The sequence below is a fragment of the Aspergillus uvarum genome (assembly GCF_003184745.1).
Source record: "Aspergillus uvarum CBS 121591 unplaced genomic scaffold BO82scaffold_58, whole genome shotgun sequence".
In the NCBI taxonomy this organism is placed as follows: Eukaryota; Fungi; Ascomycota; class Eurotiomycetes; order Eurotiales; family Aspergillaceae; genus Aspergillus; species Aspergillus uvarum.
In genome coordinates this window covers 226,798-250,925 of record NW_020291355.1, presented here as the reverse complement: position 1 = coordinate 250,925, position 24,128 = coordinate 226,798, and the positions used below count along the sequence as shown (strand labels likewise).

General features: G+C 50.0%; 6 protein-coding genes and 4 non-coding genes across 10 annotated transcripts; 4 read left to right on the top strand and 6 right to left on the bottom strand.

The window, feature by feature from the left end:
• Nucleotides 1-739: 739 nt before the first annotated feature.
• BO82DRAFT_t263 lies at nucleotides 740-813 on the top strand. Its single transcript has one exon. It is a non-coding gene; the product is annotated as a tRNA-Val (tRNA).
• Nucleotides 814-1,225: 412 nt separating this feature from the next.
• Nucleotides 1,226-1,299, bottom strand: BO82DRAFT_t262. The gene has a single exon. It is a non-coding gene; the product is annotated as a tRNA-Val (tRNA).
• Nucleotides 1,300-8,152: 6,853 nt separating this feature from the next.
• Nucleotides 8,153-8,224, top strand: BO82DRAFT_t264. The gene has a single exon. It is a non-coding gene; the product is annotated as a tRNA-Glu (tRNA).
• An 830-nt stretch (nucleotides 8,225-9,054) lies between these two features.
• Nucleotides 9,055-10,235, bottom strand: BO82DRAFT_291682 (uncharacterized protein; the record flags this gene model as incomplete). The annotated part of the gene is made up of 4 exons (XM_025631739.1): nucleotides 9,055-9,348; nucleotides 9,406-9,600; nucleotides 9,654-10,092; nucleotides 10,153-10,235. The coding sequence occupies 4 exons, from the start codon at nucleotides 10,233-10,235 to the stop codon at nucleotides 9,055-9,057; spliced, it is 1,011 nt and encodes a 336-aa protein (XP_025488486.1).
• A 2,494-nt stretch (nucleotides 10,236-12,729) lies between these two features.
• On the top strand, nucleotides 12,730-14,226 carry BO82DRAFT_377418 (SEC61-beta family protein; the record flags this gene model as incomplete). Its single annotated transcript, XM_025637579.1, has 3 exons — nucleotides 12,730-12,732; nucleotides 13,777-14,122; nucleotides 14,192-14,226. The coding sequence occupies 3 exons, from the start codon at nucleotides 12,730-12,732 to the stop codon at nucleotides 14,224-14,226; spliced, it is 384 nt and encodes a 127-aa protein (XP_025488485.1).
• Nucleotides 13,226-13,297, bottom strand: BO82DRAFT_t261. Its single transcript has one exon. It is a non-coding gene; the product is annotated as a tRNA-Glu (tRNA).
• A 1,198-nt stretch (nucleotides 14,227-15,424) lies between the features above and the next one.
• BO82DRAFT_357530 (HIT-like protein) lies at nucleotides 15,425-16,598 on the bottom strand. Its single transcript, XM_025636043.1, has one exon. The coding sequence runs from the start codon at nucleotides 16,458-16,460 to the stop codon at nucleotides 15,474-15,476; it is 987 nt and encodes a 328-aa protein (XP_025488484.1). The 5' UTR covers nucleotides 16,461-16,598; the 3' UTR covers nucleotides 15,425-15,473.
• A 2,292-nt stretch (nucleotides 16,599-18,890) lies between these two features.
• BO82DRAFT_435211 (sodium:solute symporter family protein) lies at nucleotides 18,891-21,269 on the top strand (the record flags this gene model as incomplete). Its single annotated transcript, XM_025641008.1, has 5 exons — nucleotides 18,891-19,070; nucleotides 19,136-19,308; nucleotides 19,362-19,878; nucleotides 19,930-20,583; nucleotides 20,663-21,269. Exons 1-5 carry the CDS (start codon nucleotides 18,949-18,951, stop codon nucleotides 21,267-21,269), a joined length of 2,073 nt encoding a protein of 690 aa, XP_025488483.1. The 5' UTR covers nucleotides 18,891-18,948.
• Nucleotides 21,270-21,424: 155 nt separating this feature from the next.
• BO82DRAFT_357528 (rhodopsin family protein) lies at nucleotides 21,425-22,735 on the bottom strand. The gene is made up of 7 exons (XM_025636042.1): nucleotides 22,569-22,735; nucleotides 22,387-22,440; nucleotides 22,168-22,201; nucleotides 22,077-22,101; nucleotides 21,968-22,000; nucleotides 21,871-21,911; nucleotides 21,425-21,809 (listed from the first exon to the last, which is right to left on the bottom strand). Exons 1-7 carry the CDS (start codon nucleotides 22,597-22,599, stop codon nucleotides 21,629-21,631), a joined length of 399 nt encoding a protein of 132 aa, XP_025488482.1. The 5' UTR covers nucleotides 22,600-22,735; the 3' UTR covers nucleotides 21,425-21,628.
• Nucleotides 22,736-22,978: 243 nt separating this feature from the next.
• Nucleotides 22,979-23,934, bottom strand: BO82DRAFT_357526 (dynein light chain DYN2). The gene is made up of 7 exons (XM_025636041.1): nucleotides 23,775-23,934; nucleotides 23,702-23,724; nucleotides 23,616-23,649; nucleotides 23,528-23,562; nucleotides 23,451-23,477; nucleotides 23,328-23,397; nucleotides 22,979-23,278 (listed from the first exon to the last, which is right to left on the bottom strand). The coding sequence occupies exons 1-7, from the start codon at nucleotides 23,803-23,805 to the stop codon at nucleotides 23,214-23,216; spliced, it is 285 nt and encodes a 94-aa protein (XP_025488481.1). The 5' UTR covers nucleotides 23,806-23,934; the 3' UTR covers nucleotides 22,979-23,213.
• Nucleotides 23,935-24,128: the final 194 nt, after the last annotated feature.

The following is a 24,128-nucleotide window of genomic DNA, read 5'->3' as shown; positions in this document are numbered from 1 at the left end:
GAAATGCAAATCTGCTGTAGGTGGGCGGTGATATCCGCATGTCGTCAGTCAGATCCAGTCATTATGGGCCATCAGTATGACAGACTCGGGCCACATCCCGCAAACGGACGAGGCATATGCGCATTTTCACGCCAATGTTCTCATTGCTGACGGTGTGGCAGAACTCTATCCGCGAGAATTCACGCTCGGATGATCGGCTGGGTACACAATGGCATCCCAACCGTTGGGTAGACCGCGCCGCCGGTAGATACAACACTATAATAGTTTATGCATGTCGACCGTTGTCCGAGGGCAGGGGAGCGGGAACAAATGGACGAAGCAAAGCCCATCAGCCGCACAGCACTAATGTAAAGTATCCCTGAACCCCGCCCGAGCGACGTGCGGCTGTGGTGCTGAGGGTGAAATGTGACTGGGTGGTTCGGGTGCTGGAGCCCACATGGTTTATCCGTACTTGGCATCCAGGTCGAGGCTGAGATGGACAGTTGCTCATCGTGAGTGGACCTGATTGTCATTGTACGAGTCGTCTGTTCGTCTAGATGTGGGGTTTCAATGTCATGCCAGGTCAGTGCGGGGAAATGATCCAGGTAAAGGAATGGCTGCCAACGAAGGCGACACAACGGTGGGCGAGTTGTTCATGTTGCTGCTTTTCCAGAGTATCAGGTCCCATGGAGAGTACTGATATGATTACTAGCATAGCATTTGGACTTGTTGTTAAGATGCAGTAATGCTTATATCAATTGGCCGGATGGTGTAGTTGGTTATCACGTATCGTTAACACCGATAAGGTCCTGGGATCGAGCCCCAGTCTGGTCATCTCTTTTTGCACGGGCAAGCTCGCCGCGCTACAGATACTCTGTTGTCTCTTTTTTGTGCATGAAAAAAATCCAATCACACATACAACATCGGAGGGCGGGCATCGGAGATCGAGGTTATTGGCGAACACCCACATGGGAGATGCACTGAAGTTAGAGGCCGCATGACGTACAGTTAAGGTATAGTCGAAGTACAATGCCTATATTCACGCCTTACTGGTCCTGACGGGAGCCACTCGCTCTCGCACAGCCAGGGTTCAATATCCTCATGTCGGAGAATATTGTTTTCGGGGTTTCGTTTGAAGTATTGCGGTCCTCGGAACTACATCTCTGCCTTGCAGGTTGCATCAATCTCGAGGGTAATAAGCAAAGAATATCAGTAACGGTGGCGAGCTTGCCCGTGCAAAAAGAGATGACCAGACTGGGGCTCGATCCCAGGACCTTATCGGTGTTAACGATACGTGATAACCAACTACACCATCCGGCCTCCTTGTTGAAACTCATTTTCCAGTGTGCACTGTAATACAAGAACAATTGACAGACCACTTTTCGGCTCAAGGCAGCCACAGTCTGTGTTGTGATACAATGAGCAAGTTCATCAATATTCTTTCCATACCATGTCCCTCAAACTCTTTGCCCCTCCTCTGGCCTCACACATATAGCCCGATCGCGAGTATACAAACAAAAAAAACACACTGCGTCACAGGTGCCTTGATGACCCAGACCCATGGATGGAATGTGTATATATCTTCCTATATAGATAGCTCATGAGTGTGGTAAAGAAGAGGAGAATCTTCCTGGGAATGAGGATAAGAAGGTGACAGTGTCAGGGGGGACTGTTCATTCTATGTTAGGAAGTGTTTCTCAGAGGTCCAGCGGGGATTCCCTAACAACAGAACTCCACCTAAGTGGGAAGTCAGTATGAAGGACTTGGGAGACCATCTCTCCCTGCAATCCTGACCTTTTCATACGATCATAGCACAATGACCATGCCTCTTCCCTTGAATTCGGTGATGACATTGCCGTACGAGCCTGTTATATGGGACTCTGCATATCTATGTTGAATGTATGAACGCTGTACGTATGGCATTCTGGTTTCCTATCTCAATCATGTTTCTCTGACAATTCCAATCATCTAATGACTGCCCGTCAACTCGCATGATTGCCGACTCTATTTACAAAGTCGAGTTATTTAGTTACCTTCACCCCCGTCATGTCGCACGCCATGTCGAATAAACGAAAACAAGAGCATTGTAATGTGACCCAGAAATACACTATCACGTCTCACACTGCGCTCCAGATATGTTAGTTGCGTGGATGAGAACATAAGATCGGTCTGTACATCTCTCGGTTTTCATAAGAAGTCGTTTGAGGATAGTCTGGTAATTGAACTACAATGTGGGTAATCTCTACCGCAGTCCTTCGAATACCCCCTTATTCTGTCTATCATTGAAATGATGATTCAAATGAGCGCCGCTGAGCCCACTTAGTCTCTGTAGATAGTCAAGCACAATGGGAATGTACTCTACAAGCCATCTTAAGATATGAAAGTCGGCACAGCAAAGGGGAGATGAAAGATGGCTTTTTTGGCGGGACGGGTTCAACTCCCATTACCCCTAGCAAGCTACTTATGGCGGATATAGAACACTTTAACGCAAATAATCGGCTAGATCAGCATCTTGACATCTTTTATAGTCGAGGAATGTAAATCTCGTATCACTACTTAAGTGAAAGTCAGAAAGGTGTGCAGAATAGTTGTAGAACCACCACCTAATTCTGTTCCATCTGAAGTTCTAGTCCCCTTAGTAGCCGCGACTGGATCCTCCTCTTGTGTTGACACACCTGGCCTACACAACTGAGAAAGAGCCCAGGCACATGAAATTCGGCTTGGCGCATCATCACAATCCATATACAGAAAGCATCCCTCTTCTGTTGCCTAGATATTATGAGCATTGGTGAGCACGTGTCGAGCCAGCTCTTGTATTAAGCATATATACAGCCAGCTAACAATCCTTGTGCCAAGCAACCGGTGCCTTTGTATGTCAGCCGGTGGAAACGCCCCGGTCCGTGTTCAACATATAAAACGGAGACTACTGTAACGCGACTCTCATACATCGATAGCTTCTATGCACGATCACCCATACCTCCTCATCCCCCGCCTCCTCCTCCTCCCTGTACACAGGGCAGAGCGCAGAGCGCAGAGCAGAACTCACCAAATATAATTTGAAGGACAATACCGTGTGGTCATCGGACGTGCCTGGAGAACGGTGCCGTATAGCATCTATTGTATTATTAGCCTTAGGGAAAGCATTTTCAACATGGCTGGATTAATGCACGTTATACACTTTAATGGCCAGCAGTCACTATTGTTCCAGGGCCTTACAGCTACTTCTACTACTTTACAAACAATTCTAGTGATCAGCAATACCATAAGACCTAGCCCTGCTGCTATGCAAATATGCTAAATCACACTTTCCCAGTGGTCAGCTACACTGTCATAGTTGTAATCCAAGTGCTCGATCTGTCTCCAACTTGCAAAAAAAAAATAAATAAATAAATAAAAAGTAAAAAAGGTATAGATACTGTACTCTGTGATAATTGCGATTGGTGCATTCAGTTCCGAGCCTACTAAGGCTAGAAAGGCTCGGAATAAAACAGTCTCAAGGCCTCAACGCACGCAGTGCCTACCCTTCAAACAGCGAGTGTCTCTGCTCATCAACCTCACTCTGTCTTCCTGCTCTGTCCTCTTTCTTCTCTCCGTTCCTTAACCATGACTGTCCGGTCAGCGTTCTAGGACCGATTTCGCGACGCAGAGCCGCAGACCACTTTCATCCCATTACACCTTCCCATATACTGATTTTTCTCTCGTTTCCATAGAATACTAGCAGTTACCGCTATCTTAACCTGCTACTGTTGTGACTTCTATCCCTGCTCCTTCCGGTCTGAATACAGAAAGCCGGGAGTGTACACACCAATGCAGCCTCAGGTATCGTCGTCCCTGCAGATTAAGGCATAATCGGCACAAGCTGCTCCAATGGCGTACCCACAAGACTCGCTGTCGGTGCAGTCAATACAAGACATAACCATGCACCACCAAGCCTATCAACAGCCAATACGACACATCCACCTGCAGCATTAAACTTATCAGCCTCTGATAGAGTACCACCGCTACCTGCCTTCGTTGAACTCGAATTGCCGGCCCCCCCCTGCATGTTCAGCAGCTAGACGCCACACATCTCAGACGGCAGCCTTGCCAGCATCAGTGTGGTAGCAGTCATATTCGAAACCAATATTATTCTATAACGCCCATTTTTCCCGCCTGTACCTTTCCTTAACTGCCACCGATTGAACAACTTGGCTCGGTTCGTATCGTTGAGGCATGGTAAAAAAGCGGGCGGCTTGAAAGGCAAGCACTTCTTCAGCAGAATTCTTTCGATCTATCTGTACTCAAGATGCTCCGACTAATAAACCACTGAGGGCTTGCAGCAGGCTATCGGAAGCAATGGAACTCTTCATGCCCGTTACTAGCCCCGCTAAATGCTTATATATGATCCGTATAAACCAGTGACCACGGCCCGCCCGGTACGTTCTGAAGTCTTATCACAGTCATATTCTAAGGCAATAAGAAGCTTTGAATGTTTGTTCATCGATTACAATCCCTTCCCGTGCCAGCAGAGAGCATAAATACTGCAACTTGAAGAACATATTGGCAACATATTGGGGCGAGGCACATTAAAGTGCAGTAGACAGTACCTCTAGCTTGAATTCAATCCAAGTCACCTCGCCGACTCTGGATAGCGCCCAACTCTCGAGCAAGACTCGAGAAGAAAGGAAACATAAGGTCTCTATAAGTACACGCGATGTTGCGACCCCAGGCAACAGTGACAGTGGGGTTTGGGACAGGATACCGGCATTTTGACTTTGAGACTGTCGAATTAGCGGAGCAGTTCATGAAAAAGTACCAGTACTTCCGAATTCCGGGTGAGGACATGTACTCGCTCCATCTCAATTATGTTGACGCGCCCAAGCCCAAGAATCGTGCTCGGCTTCAGAGATCGGCCCTCTCGTCGCAGTCGGTTTCCGGCAAAACTCAATAGGCAAGGAACCTGTCGAAGCGGTAGATCTTCTTCTCTTTTTCTCTGTTTCTTTTTCTTTTCTCTATGCTTCTTTCATCACAAATGCCTAAACGAAGACTCTGGGTCCATAATGATGTTCTTGCTTCGAAATAGTAATCAAACCAAGAGATGATTTTACCAATATTCCTTGTAGATGTAAGATCCAGTTTCGTTATTTCAAGTCTTACAAAGGTCTAATCTTAGGATCTCTGGCCAAGGGCAAGCTGTCCCCTCAAATAAGGTGTAACTGGGAGGTGGAAATAAGGACTGGAAATCTTGGGTGGCTTGACTGTTTTACCATGCATGCTGGGAATCAAACCTGGGGTTGTCAGTCTTCTGCAGAAGATCGGCCAGAGATGCCCATCTGGTCGGCGGCTCCGCGAAAACAATAAGTTTAACGTCCGAGAGTTTCAGGCCAGAGGGCGGAATCCGGCAACCGATAGGTGAAATTTCCGTCTCGAGAAACTGTAACGTCCTCGACCACCTGACCTCATCTGGCAACCTCGAGTGCACCAGAGTGAACCTGTCACTGCCAAGAACACGGTGTAGTTCCTGGGCTCTCGGCTCTCGCAATCACGAGAGTCAAGACTATATAAGTTAGAATATACGTAAACATTCAATGTAAAGGACAGTCAGACTTACCCGGGCCGGCCTCTTCCACGATCTTCATAAATATCAGCTTGCAATGGACGAGTGCACATGGTTGATATTGCCCCTACGAGTTAGGGGCTTCATTTCGATTCTCGCAAAATTTGGCTGCCATGCAAGGATATGGTCAGGGATCGGAACATCTGCATTACAGATGACCAACAAAGTTGGCAACCCCACGGAAAGTCTCTCGAGAGCCATCTTGCAGTGGTCGCCACTACCTGTCTTGGGGTCCAGGAGGGTATGGGCCCCATCCAGAATGACGAAGCCCACTTCCTCGGGGACAATCGTACGGTCGCGGAGGGCTGCGACGAGTTTGCCCGGGGTAGTCACGATGATCTTGGCGTTTGTACTACTCGAGAGTGTAGTAGATGAGCTGGACTGTTAAGGAGACATGCCACATGAATGAAAGCGCGACGCTCAAAGGACGTTTGGATCAGCAGTGCAAAGATTAAGGCTTGCTCTGCCGCCTCTTTGGTTTCTTGAAGATTTAGAGTAGGAGAGAGATATGAACCTTACTTGGCCTAAGGAGGGAGATAAAGCCGGTGGATTGTAGTGAGAGGATGGTATGAGGAAGATGGAAGATGGGAGAAGAAAGGTGGGAGAATAAAGGTGTGAGTAGAAAGGTGGGAGAAGAAAGATGGAAGAAGGAAGATGGAGGATGAAGAGAATTTAAGCTGGGGGGGGGGGGGAGGGGGGGGGAAAGGGGGGGGAAGGTGGGAGTAACATTCACTATACGACCTTCAGGCAACGATATGAAATTCCTCAACTACTTCATTCACTATCTTTCCGGTAGTTTCCAGTCAGTTTGACATAGTAAATAATACCTGGACTTTTCAGCAGTAGGCTGCAAGTAGATTTTATACTATTATACCTACAGTCAATTTAATGTCTTTGAAGCTTAAGTTTATAGTAGTCAGAAGGAACATGCAAGCCCATCATGTTATCATGGGAAAACAACTTTGATAGAGTAGGTAGAAGGTTTAGAATAAGGAACAGAATACTTGCCATCCAAATTGATTTAGAAGTTTTTTTGCATAGGGATAGGTCGGTTCTGGATTTGGACTGCCAGGCTTAATGTCTACAGAAGGTAGTAAAGTTTGTTTTACCTATCTTCTTAGCAATAAGCTAAACTTGAAGCATTATTTTAACAAAGCTAAACATCCAGTGTCTCGATAGTTGAACTTGTTCCTATCCTATGTACTTTTGTACATTCTTCTCTCACTGACTGCTACTGGTAGAATAATCGCTGTATATTTAAGGCGTTGGCAGCAGACACCCGCAACAATCTTCCCTTCTCCTAGCTCTCCATCTCTGCTTTCCAGACTACTTCGTGTTATCAACTTTCTCCCTTATCTTGAGCACATCGACTAACTTCCAGTTGCTGTCAGTCCCAGGCTCAAGCTCAAGCGCGTTCCTTGGAGGACAAACGCTCTTCTCAGAAGACAAACGCTTTCCTCGGCGGCCAACTGCAACTGAGAATAGCTTCAAGCTTAACATCACGGTGAGTCTGATTTTCTGATAAAAAGCGGAATCTTGATACCAACACACCAACATTAACATGTATCTTCATCATCTCATCCCAGAAGAAATCCTCGCCTCGAGAAGCCCACGCACACATCTGCCTGAGACACAGCACCCCGGTGCGAATCAACCAGACGGGGAACAGTGAACACTTCATAGCCTGTGAATAAGATGCTCTGTCAGTGGAAGTGGTGAAGACAGTGGGCGCTGCAGTCACTCACCTCTGCATTGCTTCCCGGTACTAAAGTAAAGAATATAAGTATCGTCTTTGATTCACTCTCTTGTCCTTGGCCGGACTATATTGCTCAGCTTTGCTGTCACAGGTGTCTTTTCTTGTACGAGGTTTGTGGTCCTTGTTCCTCTCCAAGCTGTCTGATGATGGGGATTTGATACTTGACTGAAGATGAAAGCCTCTCACGATAGGATATGACTTTAAAGCGATGCCGCGTCTTACTGATTAATGGACACTGTACAACTACGACAACTCTGATCGGCAGTGCAGATCTAATACCGCAGAATATCAACTGTAAAGATGAGGTTGGGATCTTTAAAGACATCAATTGCCACCTAAATGGTATAATATATTAGGAGAAGTCATACCGTCGCCGGTCTTTTATCTTAATAATACTGCAGTTGCCAGAGCTGGTAGGTTAATAAGCTGTCTTCCACCAGACTTATATGTAGAGACTCCGATGTGCTACATCGGCCATGAAGGAACCTATACACCAGCTCTTCAAGAGGTGCACGGCTGCTGCGGTGACAACTTTATCTTGAAAACAACAGGGGTAAGTGCAGAATAAAACACCGACCTCTAGATATATATGATTGTCCTGAAGATCCTGCTGATGCTGCCAACAACTCTACCACAGCGAACCTGCTCAAGACTCCACCAAGCGCAGTAGAAAAGTAGAACTGGAGTATGGGTTTAAAAACATTATTAAAGTTATATGACCGATAACGGGCCCCTTGGAAGGGCGAGGAATCTGTATTTTCTATCTTCTAATACAGTCCTATTCATATGTAAGATAAAAGCTCTTACTTCTGATAACTACCTCCGATGTGATGTAACGGCTAGCATACCTGTCTTTCACACAGGATATCGGGGTTCGATTCCCCGCATCGGAGTCGCGAGACTGATTCTTTTTTTTTGATTCTAAATTTTGACATATCTGCAACAAGTTAACAATATCACATCATGAGCCCGTCGAGTCAAATTGCACACGGTTCTTCCAGGTAGGTACCCGTAGGGACTCCCGGTCGGACCTTCCCAATTGGTACATCAACATGAAACCCTGGGAATGAGTGCCGCATTCCCCACAGACAGCGTCCCCAAACAACCTTGAACGGAGAGCAGGTGCGCACCTGCGGGCTCCCCGACCTCTTTCATCCCCTTCCTCCCTCCGTCACCCCTCCCCTTCTAGCGGACACAGAATGTTACAACGCGACCCCACGTACCACAACTCATGACAGTTTTAGGTGGATTTGGATTAATAAACTACATACAGTACATGAAAACAGATGCACAGTCGTGATATTGACATAATCAGAGAGGTAAGGAAAAATACAAGAATCGTCAATATGACGCCGGATATAGCGCCACCAGGGACAAGCACAGTGAAGTAGGATGGTGGGCCAGATATAGCGGAGGTCCGGCACGAGGCAAGGAGAGTCAGTATGTAAATGAAAGGAAGGGTATTTGATGAGTCGTCAAAATGTCGAACAAAGCAGTAGGTATCATGTGGTAAATCCCGGGAAACGCGCGCAGTCTTCAACTATCCAAGGTATTAGGAAACTCTGCCGGCAAAAATGTCGCACAAACTCGCTAATCTGTAATAGAATATCGCCCCACCAACAAGCGTCGGGGTGACGATATGAGAATCGAACATGGCATATTTTGGTCGTTTGGGTCTTTTCTGTCTCTCTCCAGAACTCGTAGAATGTAGCCTGCGATTTGCTCAATCGATCATCATTCGAGTAGGCACCTGGCCAGAAGAGATATTGGAGGACAGCTCCGTCGTTTTGCCCTCTTTGTTCTGCGTCTTCTTCTTGTGTACATGTTGCTTCAGGCCCTTGTGGAAGTTGTGCATACACACACAGGCGTTGATAATGGTGATGACGATGAGCACAAGGGTAATGACGGCGAAGAATGTCAAAGAGCGACGAGCAGTCAGGTATAGGTCATAGGTACCAGGCTGGTACATCCGGACTAGCTTGAACAAGAAATACGCCATGGCTGCGAAGTAAAGGAGCTAGTGAGACGGTCAGCCGATGATCTGCGAGGCTTAATCGAGTTCCATCAAACATACAATGACGACAATCATGCCAATCGAGCTTTCCCGCCGCACGAAAAAGGCCGCGCAGATAAGAATTATGATCGTCACGGGAATGGCAGCTAGGGTAAGGGCGAATTCAATGTCGCTTCTATTTGTGACGATAACGACGAATTGAACGGTGAAACCCAGGAAGAAGAAGAAGTCGAATTTCAGAAGGGAAATATAGATCTGCCATGGTTGTAAGTATGGGCGCCGCGTGTATGCCTTGTCCGGATACATACCTGATAAGTCAGATACCGGCGCTTCATTCGCAGATCGGCGCTGATATGTTTGTAGATCGACCACGCGAACTCGTCGTATAGTTTCCAAGCAACAATTATCATCAAGATTGAGCCCATAGCCACAACGCATGGGATGATGATAAGGAATGGCTCCGTTTCTCCCCAGACATTTTCCGCAATAGCACCATTGTCCCATAGAATCTGTACAGCATCGCGGATTTGTTGCACCTGCACGGCCCCGTAAATCAACAAGCCGATATTGCACATACACAGTCCAATAACCTGAATAGTGTTCTTAAGACGTAGCGCATCGTAAACGAGAATCAGCTCATAGATGAACCCGAAGCTATAGAGGGCCAGGAAGGTTGGAATAGGTTTTGAGGCAGTCGTCGTGACAGCCGATGGGAGCAACTGAACCTGGAAATTGACGAAAATATAACTTTTGCGGAAAGATTAGCCTCGGACCGGACAAGTTCAACCTAAGACTATTTGCACATACCACTCCAGGGCGAGGGTAATGATCGTTTGGACAAGGGTGACAATGCAGAAGGACCACGTCCACAGAGAATTGGGGCGGTACATCCTGTGTCGCTTTGGGGGATCCGGAGGAACGTTTGTGTATCCTTCCCGTCCACGAAAACCACGCCGAAATGACGGATCAAAAGAGCCCCCCAGGAGGGAGGCCCGCGATGTATTGGAATAAATTTTGACGAAGTGCTCCGTGACGGAGCTGGTGTCCGTCGGAGGATCGGGATCGGGATACAATATGCTGGTTTCACCACCAAACGGCGGCGCTTTTCGTATCGGTAGAAGATCGGAAAGTCGGAGGTCGAGTTGACGATGAGTTCAGTGTTGTTCTGGCTGACCTGATCCCAACTCTCAGATATGTTGCCGTGCCCGAAATGACTCTTGGTGGTTCAGGAGGTGAATTCTCGATAACGACCGAAAGGGTGACGATAGGATACCAGGCGCATAAGCCACACCAAATCTCCCGAAAATCAGCCTATACCGATGGAGGGTTGTCCAAGAGGCTGGGCTGCGAGCGACAAGGAAAATGTCGAGATCTCTAAGGGGCGATGTGTTTAGTTACTAGGCCGCGTGAGAAAAGTCGCGACGGAGATTTGGCGGGGGGGCTCAGTCCGGTGGTCGATGGCTCGGGACTGGTGGAGGACCAGGCTGGCTGGGTGTAAGGCTGAGCACATGCAGGGTCACGAGTCAGTTCGGTGTGTCGGTTTCAGCCGGGAATGAGGGGGGTGTGGGTGGGTGGGAGACAGAAAACGAGAGACTAGTTGTGAAAGAAAGACCGATAGGTTGAGAAACGAGTGTTGGAGAAGAGGAAGAGGAGGAGGAAGTTGCTGAGCGTTGAAGATGAGGGACAGGTGGAGGACAAGGGGGAACGATGGGGGGAAGAAAGGGAAGTCTGAGCCGCAGTGAGGAGGAAACAACGAGGCGAAAGAAGGGAAGAGGAGGAAAATGTATTATTACGAGTACGAAGATACTTACTTTTTTTACCTCTGCTGGTCGGGCGGGCAAAGAAAAGAAGCAGCCAAGCGGAAGAAGTCCAGCTGAAGTTCCAGACGCAACGGAAGGGTCAAGTGTCCGATTCAAAGGGGAAACTGTAGGGCCGATCCCCAAAGAATAGAACAGAGGGGGGAGAGAGAAAGGTAGAAAGAGAGAAGGAAACACAGACAGCAGATAGATAGACAGACAGACAGAAAAAGGAATGCAACTGGATGGGAGTTTCTTTTCCACTTCTCTTCCCCACCGGACGGACACCACCGACAACAAATACGACCAAGAAAAATAAATAGCCTTAACCGGCGACAGTTAACGGTATGAAGTTAAGTTAACGGGAATTGTGTTGTAACTTGTTGGATTGTCCACTGAGGAGTATCTATCCCACCTCAGTTCTAAATTTGTGGTGCTTAATCTCGCTGTTGACTCGCGCACGGGAACTTTTTAATTAGAATCTTATGTCGCTCTAACACTTCTCAGGAGTTCTTGGTATTCGAGCCACGGCAGCTCCAGCCTTGGCTAATTATCCTCGGGATAATTCACACAGGAGTCCGTACGGTATTACGGAGTGCTTCATAGAAAGAGTAGGAGTAAGAGTGAGATGGCGGTGGTGGCTAGTAATCTTAGGATTCGTACGTAGAAATAACCCGTGCCTGAGACTAACTCAAGGGAGAAATAAACTAGCCTCGATTACTCCTGAATTGTCGCGTTGCAGTGGGGTGGGTCGGACCCATGCGATGGGCTGGCTGTCTGCCTGCTGCGAACTTTTGAAACCAAAATTTCGCCCGGGGGATGGACGGGGGCCAGATTCCATGGTTCAATTTATGCATCTTTCTCCTCTCCTCCCCCCGGTTTCTGCCTGACTTGGACCGGCAAGAATGTGCCGGACGTCAATGTTGGGAAAGAACCGCTGCCACCTCAGCTGTCAATTGAATCGAGCCATTGATGCAAGAGAATTCGCAAGGGGAATAATTAGCTATCACAAGGCCAATTGCTGGAAACCACAATGTAGCGCAGTGGTTCCCATCGAAAGATAAGATGGAGATCTCGCCTAAGGCAGAAAGGAACCAACAACCCCCATTGTTAATCCGATTACCGGGGGAGGGCTACGTACTCTTCTACCTAGTCTGCCATCTCCTCTTCGATTTGCCAATCGACTAGTTACTCAGTACCTTGCCTTGCCTTTGCACTTGTTGCTATGTAGGGTATCCCAGTTATCCCACCACTGGGATGCGAGGAGGTAGCTAGCGGTTCAGTCTTATGCTGCTACGTACTGCAACCGTTCAAGGAAAGAGAGGGTTGGAAAGGGTTGGTTGGGTGCAGGGAAACAAGCCACAACCCACAGCTACCGTGGCCATGCGGTGACCCTGGTGTGGCATGGTGTGGCTATTTTAGTGCCTCCCTGCCGTTCCCTCAGGTGGCTGTCTGTCCACTCGGACGAAGACTCGGTCTTTTGTGAAACAGCGGTCTTAACAGATAAATTCCCAGCAGTTCTCTTCTGACAGGCTAGATGGGGACGGGGTCTACGTAGCACTTCGTATGCTGTGTAGGATCCATCGCCATGGTGACATCTGATTCATATATACCCTAACTCGAGCTCCGACTTGGTTCTCCGTTTCTCTACGGCATCTACTAGACACTCGGGTGCAGACACTGCAGTAAAACCAAAGGGACTTGCTCGTAGACTTGTGTCAGTGGCATAGTCCAAACTGATGTGCTTTTTGACAGTTGTAGCATATATCCAAGATGAGATCACAAGAAAGTGACATGACACCAAGAGATGATGGCAATATAGCGAATTAGGTGTAAGGTGTAACTACCGAGTGAGTGTCCTAGCGATGATAATTTGACCCCAGGTGTTCAGTGAGGGCTTCTCAGACCGCCTACTCTGAACGGGTTAATTTGCCGAGAGAATGCCAGCTTCCCGTCATGCCATTGGAGGAGACGGAGGCGGTAGGCGAGAGCACAGACCATATCTCCAAGCCCCGGGCTAGGAATTTCGGCTCCCACTGTAGAATCGAGGGTAAAACCTCAGCAAAAAGAAATCGATCTTGCGACTCCGATGCGGGGAATCGAACCCCGATATCCTGTGTGAAAGACAGGTATGCTAGCCGTTACATCACATCGGAGGTAGTTACTGTAAGTCTTGAATTTATGTTATACAATCTTGTGTTAATGAATGTAGGTGAACTGCTTGGCCGCTTTCTCGCAATCGATTGCCGCTCGGCAGAATTGTATGTGACGGTAATCCGCCAAATGGAAACGTGCGCGTGGCCTCTTTCTGGCAACCCGCACCTTCACCTCCCCCGACCTTCTACCATCCACCCTATCCTTCTTCTCCCCAGCCGACTCCCTTCCTTGTTCCATCGGCCAATTGACCCATCTATCTCTTCATTCATCGACTTTAATACTGTACTTGTTATCTTTGCTCTTTAGCCCTTTTTTGATTCCACTTTCATAATGGTCAGTGCACTCATCCTGTCGGTTGTTCCTGTCGGTTGTCTGAGCGCGCACCTCGAATGTCCTTTGCGCAAGCTGGATGACCCCCCCAAAGCCGACCGCCGCCATTCACTTCAGCATTGAATTGGAACTGACCACAGTGCTATAGGCTTCTCCTCGTGCTGCTTCTCCCCTGACCTCCGGAGCCGAGTCCGGCCCTGACTCCAAGTCTGCCGGCGCTGGCTCCGGTGCCTCTGCCGTCTCCTCCGTCAACCGTCCTTCCTCCCCTACTCCTCCTGGTGGTCCCCGGGCTGCTTTGCGTCGCCGCGCGGCCGCTGACCACAAGGAGTCTCTCCGCAATGCCCGGCCCAGCTCGACCCGCGCTGCCGGTGCCGGCGGTTCTTCTGGCACGATGCTGAAGCTCTACACCGACGAGAGCCCCGGCTTGAGGGTCGACCCCGTTGTCGTCCTGGTTCTCAGTCTGGGATTCATCTTCTCTGTCGTTGGTCTGCACGGTACGTCTGACCCAACTCTCAAGCATCAGCTCGAAGAGTCCCACTAATAGCTTCCCCCCCCCCTTCTAGTCATCGCCAAGATCACCCGCAAGTTCTCCTCGTAAATCAGCGCCAAACGCCATCGGTCCACCGCTAGACACTCTTCGGCCTGGATTTTCTGACACGCAGCACGCTATCCATCAGTGAATTCCATTCAGCCCCGCGGAGTGGCTGGTTTGGGCCGAACTCAGACCGAGAGAATCAGATCGTCGCATCATTTACCACCTTCGAAATCATATACCCCCCTGGTGTTCCCCCCTTTGCCCGTTATTTTCTGCGTGCGCCGGTGATGGAGACATCTTTTCGCAACACACACACACACACGCATTTTGACCCAGCGCGCTTTTGTATTTTGTCCGGATTCATACCTATCTGCCGCATAGGATGGAAATGGACATGCTTGAACAAGCAGAGGAGAATCTTTTGAAGGAAAGAGAAAGAGAGAATTGGAATGAACTGCATATGTGTAATTTTAGTGCTTATCAATGAAAACGAGGTCCGACCAAAATGGCTACTGTCCCCAGCGGCGTATTCAGCAAAGGAACTGATTCCATCGACTCCGAACGGAGAAAGTGTGTGCAAACTACCAGAAGCAGACTTTAGACCTTGCTTACAAAGGGCAGGTTAGGGAAGCTTCTGGGATTCGAGGACAGTGAAGCTGTTGGGATGGATTTGGTTAGCGAAGCAAAGGACAAAACAGGAGAAGAAGTAAGGCGACACAGGTTGAGAGCCATGCTGTATAGGTTAGCAGAGGCTATGATGCCTCACGAATCTGAGCAATTGAGTTACTAATTGGTCTACATACACCAGTGTCTTCCAGAGGCAGCTTTATAAGAACCCGATAGGCTTCGGAGGATATAGTATACCGGTAGCACATGCAGTACTTGACTTCTACCTTCAGATATTCTTGGTATCATACCTTTGAAGCTATCTCAAGTTTCCGATACTTTGTATTATCAAGTGTGAAAAGTTGTTGGTATAACAGGCTTATATCAAGCTTATAATTATTTGTCAGTCCAGTGTCCCTGCAAGCAGAGGAAGCGTTGTTCTGTTCTAGGCGACTCAAGGCTTCACATATGAGCTGCTGCATACACATTCTGGGCTGGAGCTCTTCCAGTCCCAGCGTCTTGAACCCTCAATCGCTGTCTGACCTTGCCATAGCAGTCTCCCTGAGAGAGGAGAGGCGAAAACGTTCATAGCGAGAAAGCACGACGGAGGCAAATGTACAGAAAGATTGGTTTATAGTATTATAACTTCTTCTGAAAGTAATCAAGGTCTAGATAACGGGTCCCCGTCTAATCTCAGCGCAAAGCTAAGAATCCGAACCGACCAACGCCCGAATCTCCGCCGCCCTCCTCACCACCTCCCCGACATCTGCCACCCTCGGCCCCGGCAAGGAGGAGACATACCCCTGATAGGTCTCCTGGAAGGGCTCACTGATGCCGTAGCGGTCGTAGTCGTCATCATCGTAGTCATCACCCCCGCCGCCGCGGATGGGCACCAGCTTGACATGCGCGTAGTCGATCTCGAGCCCCTCGAAGATCATCCCGCAGCGCTCAATCCCAAACGCCCGGATCAGCAGCCTCGCCACCGTGTGCGCCGCCTCCACCAGCGCGGCATACTCCGCCGGGGCCAGTGAGAAGATGTCGCTCGACAGGTGCGCGCGCGGCACCACCACCGTGAACCCGGGGGTGTTGGGGTACGGCGTTAGGAAGGCGACGTGGCGCGCGTCCTCCCAGACGCGCCACTGCGGGGAGAGCTCCCCGCGCACGATGCGCGCGAAGAGGTTGGCGTCGGCCGGGTCCGAGCCGTGGAAGGTGTGGTCGGCGTGGTAGGTCGTCGGGGACTGGGAGGCGGCGAAGAGGATGGAGCTGCGGATGGTGTTGAGCTGCGGGGTCGGCAGCTGCGGCGCGTCTTTCGACGTGATGTACCCCGGGTACTGCGGGTGGAATTCCTGGGTGGGGTGCGTGACTGGGCTCCATTGCGGGGTGAGGCCGTGGAGCGGCAGGAGAGAGAGGCTCGTTCCCCCCGTCGTGATCAGCGCGCAGCGTTGGACATTGTATGTCTTGCGGAGGTGGGAGGCGATGGTGCGGAGCGTTTGGAGGGCTTCAGTGAAGGTCGGTAGGGGGAGGTTGAACAGGTTGGTTCTGTTCGTGGTGAGGGTCGCGATGGTGTGGCCTGGGGTGGTGGGGCGGAGGGTGAGGTTGACGGTTAGGTCTGCGTCTTGGTAGACTGTCGTGTTGGGGGTGTGATCGTCGGCCATGTTGGTGATGGTGATTTGGATCGCGGTGGTGTTCATGTTGGGCGGCTTGTCCAGGGGGGCATTAGGATGGTGTATATCTGGCTGGTTGGTAGCTTTGGGGTTAGTGCTGATTGCGTGTCATGCCACCTTTTCCTCGATTTCGCCGTCTTCATTTTTACCCCTGATCGGTTCGGGTTCTCCTACGGAGTACGAATGAGCTTATGTTGATAACATGAGGTGGGTTTGATATGCCAACAACCATATTTAGTTGTGATAGACATGAGTGTAGGGCTAGGCAAAATAGCTGGTCGAATGGGATGCCGTCGATCCACAGGGGAGTGATTCCTTTCCAAGTGTCGCCAGAAAGCGGCCATTGAGGGCCAAACCATGTCAAATAATGACCACTACTAGTATCGTTCATGAATGATTTGGAAGGTCTAAATATCAGCCCTGGAGCCTGAGATGCCTGATAGAGTACATCAGCGTGGCCAATCAGCGGCATGCCGCTGCAAGGCAACAGTCCGAGACTCCGATCAAGGGACAGGGTCGGGTCACCGACCCGTAACACTAAGATTTCCCGCGCCAGAGAGCCCGGACTCAACAATTCGAGAAGGCTTCCTTTGCTGAGATGGCGACGGGAACGATGGCTTGGATTAATAGCCAGTGACGACAGACCACCCCAGTGACAGACAACAACTCTTCTCGGTCAGTGCTCCCGTCCTTAGTGAGAGCGCCGATACTGTCTCTGATGTGCTTCAGGGTCTTTTCGATCAGCTCACCGTGCCCAAAGCTGTGTAGAATGCACAGCGAGCAGAGGCTTGTTAGGTACTGGACCCTCTGGACCTCCCCACCAAGGAAAATCGAATGTAATGCAAAAAGGACACCTTTTCAAGCTCAATTTCGGTGATCACAAGTCATCAGCCATCAGTCATCAGTCATAAGTACTTGAGAAAGCCCTGTTTTCGTCCCTTTCCCTGGATCCACGATTCTCCCCTTCTTGAATCCTTCTAGCGGGCCTTCCCTCTTCCCCTCCTCGCAGACAAAGCTCGCCGCAACTCGTCGAAGTCCTGGGACAACAAACCTTGAACCTGGAGAGATGGGCCCGGTAGGTAATCTGGAAGGTGTAAGATCACGAATTGGGCTAATGTTATTAGACCTCATGGACCGTGTAAGTTGTTAAAGGGCTGTACCGCTCATTACTCCTGCGGTACGGGAGCTTTCTCCAGGAGAGGTTTGGGGAGTCACATGCAGAGAGAGAGAAAGAGCCAAGAAGAGAGAGAGAGAGACTTGTTGAAGAAGAGAGAGATTCGTAGGAAGGCAGGAGAAGAGAAAGACTTGAGAAACATAGCTTACTGTGGTGAAGCCCTAAACCTGATTCGCGCCGGAACCTCACATTCTATACTACGAAGAACCAGTGAACAATAGGAACAATACCAACTTACGATATATTCATTACTCATGGTTCAACAGGAATATGCAGAGGGCAAGGGGCTATCTTAATATTCACAACCCACACCATATATGGTCCTGCCGGGAATGGAATACACCAGCCAAGCACGATAAACTAGGCGGGCATCTTGCAAGATGTGAATGCCTCGTGGGAAAGAAATGCTTCGCGAAGAAAAGATGTCGCGGAGAATGGAAAGTGGAAAGCAGCGCCAAGGGGACGAAACTGCCCATTCAAAGGCTTATAGTATTGTCGCTAATCACCTACACTCCCTTCGCGGGACTCCTATTGTGGATGTCTGCAGGTAGTAAAGTAGGTCCTGGTATGCAGGGTCCGCGTGGGTTTCCCCACGGCCACACGCACGGTGCTCAATCCATTAGTGGCAAGATCGAGTAAGTGAGGATGCGAGGATGCGGATTGATATCATGTTCAAGATTAGACAGGCAGTCTTGGCATCAACAAATCACCCTGTGGCATATGGTTTCATGGCACTGGTCTTGCTTATCTCCCAGTCTCCGGTTTCTTATCACCAAAACTCCCACTGTACCTCGCACTGGCCAATGGCGGAGGCCTTCGCTGACCTCCGCTGATAAGAAATGCTCTCCCGGCCAATGACAAGGCCTTGCGATGCTATCAAAGATAGAGTGGATCTGCAAGAACCCAAAATACTTCATGGATTCCACCCGCCTCACGAAAAAGATGCGGCATGAACAAGCCAGAGCTGCTGGGTCTAGTTCGTTTAAGCGAGGTTCAGTGTTTGTTCTGGCCTTCCGGCCTGGAGCTGCTGCCCCATTACGAATTGATAGCGATGCCCTCGTCTTATCGATGACTCTTTGTACTCCGCGAACCTGCGCTCAGATCCAATTGCAGCCACTGAACAGCCCTTTATCCGCCATCATGATCGTGTTGATCAAGATGGCTGCGAGGTCGGAGATTTTCACAACGCGCCGCTGGCCTATATGATCTCTTACAGGTCGTCCATTTCCGGTAGAATTTCCAAGCACATTTTCAATCAAGGAGCACACCCAAACTTGGGGAGACAACAGAGAGCACCCAAATCGCCATAACATACACACAAACTCGGCGAGGGACGTCACTATGCCTTCCGACACAGTCAGTTTCACAGCCCCCCTTTCCCAAGGGTTTGGCTATGGAATCATCGTCGGGCTGGGCTTTGCCTTCGCTTTGCTTATGATCTTCATTACCTGGGCCTTGAAGAGGTATTGACCTGAACTATGGATCCATTGCACCTACTTTTGACAGCCAAGCTAATGTAGCCCCACAGGTACCAGCATGAAGTACAAACGTCGGAAATGTTCTCGACTGCAGGAAGATCCGTCAAGTCTGGGCTGGTTGCAGCCGCTGTCGTCAGTAGCTGGACCTGGGCCGCAACTCTTCTTCAGTCGTCTACAGTAGCCTATGAATATGGCATCTCAGGTCCCTTCTTCTATGCCTCAGGTGGGGAACAATCAAAGGACTAAGCATTGACTACTTACTAATACCTTGTTAAGGTGCTACTGTTCAGATCATTCTGTTTGCAACGCTAGCAATTGAGCTCAAACGTCGTGCTCCAAATGCACACACCTTCCTTGAAGCCATCCGTGCCCGCTATGGAACTACTGTCCACATTGTCTTCACTGTCTTTTGTGTGATGACCAACATCCTGGTTACATCCATGCTGCTCACCGGCGGCTCTGCCGTTATGACTTCTCTCACCGGAGTTCACACAGTTGCAGCCTGTTTTCTCCTCCCGATCGGTGTTGTGCTCTATACTCTCTTCGGTGGTATCAAGGCGACATTCATAACAGATTACATGCACACCGTAGTAATCATTGTCGTCATCTTCATCTTCGCCTTCTCTGCCTATGCCACAAACGATAAGCTTGGATCTCCTGGCGCTGTGTATGAGGCACTAGTTGCTGCATCGAACCGCCACCCCGTGGAGGGCAACGCAGAGGGAAGCTATCTGACCATGAGATCCAAGGAGGGTGGCATTTTCTGGGTGATCAACCTTGTGGGCAATTTTGGGTTCGTCTTTCTGTACTCCACGCGTCCGGTCAATCGCTAACCCCAACACAGTACTGTCTTTCTGGACAACGGATACTATAACAAAGCCATCGCAGCAAGCCCCGTGCACGCCTTCCCCGGCTATGTCATCGGCGGCCTCTGTTGGTTTGCTATACCCTGGCTCTGCGCCAGCACCATGGGAATGACCGCCCTCGCTCTTGAGGGCACCCAGCGTTTGAGCTCGAGTGACGTGTCCGCCGGACTTGTGTTGCCCTTTGCTGCGGTCAAGCTGCTCGGCTACAGCGGCGCGGTATGCACCACGATCATGATTTTCATGGCAGTGACCTCCGCCTTCTCGGCTCAACTGATCGCCGTCTCTTCCATTTTCACCTACGACATCTACCAGGGCTACATCAACCCCGAAGCCAAAGGCAAGCGCCTGGTCTGGATCTCACACATGACTTGCGTAGTCTGGGCCATCGTCATGGCTGCCTTCTCCACTGGTCTGTACTACGCCGGGATCAGCATGGGCTATCTGTACCTATTAATGGGAGTCATCATCTCCTCCGCCGTGTTTCCCGGGGCCATGACCTTGGTCTGGAAGCACCAGAACTGGATCGCCGCGGCAGTCTCCCCACCTTTGGGTCTGGCGGTCTCCCTCATCGCGTGGCTCGTGACTGCGAAGAAGGAATACGGGGTCCTAACCGTCACGACGACCGGCTCCAAGTACGTTTTATTCATCCCCCCCTTTAAAAAAAAAAAAAAAACCTCATTCAAGAGAACCAAAAAAACTAACATAACCCAGCTACCCAATGCTAGCCGGCAACGTCGCCGCTCTCCTGAGCCCCATGATCTTCTCCCCAGTCCTGACCCTGATCTTCGGCTCCCAGAACTACGACTACGAGAGCATGCGCACCATCCGCAAGGTGGACGACACCGACGTCGCCGCCCACGTCGACCTGGAGCAGATTCCTGGCGAAGTCGCGGCCCGCACCGCGGCGCAGGAGGAAGAGGAGACCCGCAAGCTCAACCGCGCGGCCTTCTACTCGCGCACGCTGACCGTCGTCATGGTGGTTTGTTTCCTGCTCCTGTGGCCCGTGCCCATGTACGGCAGCGCGTACGTCTTCAGCAAGAAGTTCTTCACCGGCTGGATCGTGGTCGGCCTGCTGTGGCTGTTCTGCACCACCTTCGGCGTCGTGGTGTTCCCGCTGTATGAGGGCCGGAAGAGTATGGTGCGCACGGTGCGCTTGATGACCCTGGATTTGATGGGAAGGGGCGGGGCGAGGAGGAGGCCTATCGAGGGGGAGGTGGTGGTGACGACGCCGGCGGCGGGAACGGGAAGTGAGACGGTTTCCGGGGTGCAGACGCCGGTGTATGCTGGGGAGAAGGGGGTGGTGGAGGGGGGAAAATAAATTCCAGGATATTCTGGTCTGGTCTGGATTGAGTGCTTGTGATCATGATGATGATTATGGATTCGCTGATGAGGGAGGTTTTGGTTCTTGCGCTTGGTTTTTTTTTTCTCGGTTATATATACCCCCACTGTTGTTTTTAGTATATTGAGTGAATGGCAATATTTATAATATTGAATTTCAATTCGCCTTTTGCAGAGGATAAACACTACAGTATACAACATAGCATCAAACAAATAGACAAACAAGCAGGAAGCAAAGAGGTATCTTCCAATCCAATCAAACATGAAGACGACGCACACACACCGTCGATGAAAAACTAAGGACAAAACAGCAGAACCCGACATGAAACATCGAAACATCTACTTATACACAAAGTTCTGCTGTCCTGGTTGCTGCTGCTGCTGCTGCTGCTGCGGTGCCACCGCGCCCGATGCCTGGGGAGGTGGATAGTACGGCGCCCCGCCCCCATACGCCTGGGGTAATTGGCCCGGTATGACTCCCGGAGGAGGTCTTGTCTCCGGCGTGATATCTGGACGGTCGCTGTATGCCGATGATAGTTAGTTGCTGTCGTGGAGTTGGAGGTCATGTGTTGGGAGCGTACCCTAGATCCTGGGTGAAGCGGCATGTGTAGCATGTTACTTCCTATAGTAGATCCGTGAGTTTTGATACCTAGTTGCTTCATAGAGGAAGCTTATTACCTTGTACTTATGCATGGCGAGAGGGATGACAGGCTGAAAAAAGTATTCGTGTTAGCTAGTGTTCAAGCTCCAGGTGATTGATGCCTGGGGCCGTTGGGGCCGAACATACAACAAAGCAGACAGTGAACCAGGGCCTGGCTTGGTTAGCGTCACATCACAACTAATAAAAGGTATCACTTGGAAAAAAAGGTAATGCTTACCATCTTGTAAGACAGTGTCCGTTCCAATGCTGGCCTGATGAGGATGGGGTTATTCGTCAGTAAATTGGGTCTTCGGAGGGTACTTGTACTGTATATCCTATAGTGCCGCTGTTGCTATACTATATTTAGATAGCAGGAGAAAGCGGCTACTATATCCCCTCGAGAGCTTACTGATAGGTGTTCCACAGTAAAAATACTGAGTATTAGGGGTGCACTCACAATTGTAGCAGTAGGCACGAACATTCTCGTAGCCTTCTAGCATGGACGTGAATTCTGGGGTGGTGCAGTGGTGTTAGCTTGAATGCCGAAACCGGGCACTCTTTTCAGGGTCTATGGGGGGATGGGGGATACCGCTGTGGCGAGGGTGGAGTTGGTCAGTTACGTAGTGGTCAGGCACGTACCATGAGTCCCGAAGGTGATGCAGATGGCCATCTTGAAATGTTTGTGTGGTAGTCAGAGAAAATTGGTAGTGAGAGGGATTGTGATCGAGATAGATAAAGAGTGGAAATCGTGACGGACGGCGTGCAGTTGCTCGTTCGAAGCTCGAAACGCAGGGAGACGATTGTAGGGGAAGGCAGCCATGTTAAAAGAGCTGGGACTGGGAGGCGCGGATGTGTGGCGGCGGTGTGGCTTGGCAGCCGGCGGTTGCTGACTGCTGGGCCTTGGCGGGCCGGTCTCGGGGATTCGGGGGTGCTATGGGGGTTGGAGCCTTAGAGGAGGACTGCCCCTGTAAGGTACAATCACCATCCACCGTGAAGAGCTACGCAGCAAGAAGACTTGCGATGATCGGTTATAACATATACCATAAGATAACCTCTCTGCGAATAATGGAACCCAGAGGATGCTCCTGCAAAATAGTAGCTTTTGTTTACAGAGCTCCCCCCACCATGTGATGTCCTCTCGGCCGGTCGCAATGGTATAAGAATAACCACGCCAATATCTCAATTTATATATGAACATATCTCGGCGTGACTCGCCTGCAAAGAACTCCGAAATAGGTACAGGAAACGCTTAACAATATCGACCGTTGTCTGCCCTTCGCATGCTTATTGAGTCTTAAAAAGGAGGATGGCGCAGTGACCGAGGTAGAAGTAGATGAAGTGTTTCGTCTCTGTAGTCCCAATCAGTTCACATCCCCCAAAACTTTCAGCAGTACCCACCGTGTGTCACAAAGCTGCCAAAGTTTCTTCCCACCACGCAGTGCCATGTTGCACCCTTGCGCGAGTCGAACTGCTAAGTTGTAAGCGGAATGCTGGAATTCGAGTAACGGAGCAGCGGCCGACCTCTCTCTTGATGTACTGGGCAATATCCTGCGACTGTCAGTAGAGTATCTACGTAACTTGCGATCGTAGAATCCGACCTTCTCAATGTGGTACTTGTCCATCGCCTCGATCGCTAAACAGCCCGCATTAATTGGGATCAAAGATCAGCCCCGCAGTCAACCATACCAATTTCAACAGCCTCCTGCTGCATGTCCTCCGTCTGGTATTCCGTCAGTGTTGTTCCAAGCCCCTATAGCGCTCGCTCTCCTTACCATATCGACGGACTTGATCTGCGCTAAACAACCCCGTTAGCTCTCGTCTCCATCATGCCGCGGGTTGACTCACGCTCAAGCTTGTCCTTCTTTTCGGAAGCCATCTTTATTGTAGTTTAGCGTTGATCACAGGTTTCAGAAGGAAAAGAAAGTTCCAGAGATTGGATGAATAGTCAAAATCCGTTTGCGCAGAAAGTACCAATGAAGCCCAACCAGGAGTATTGGGAATCAACAATTCCAAGTTGCGCGCCCGCAATAAACCCCAGCCGATGGGGCTCGGGTCATGCCGCCCCCCACACCGCCTTCGGCACTATAAGGAAGCCGAAAATAAAAAAGCTCCCACCCAAGTTTTTTTTTTTTTTTTCTTTTTTCCCGGATTTCCCTCTTCCACATCCCGATTCCTGTGGCACGCACACTTTTCGAGAGA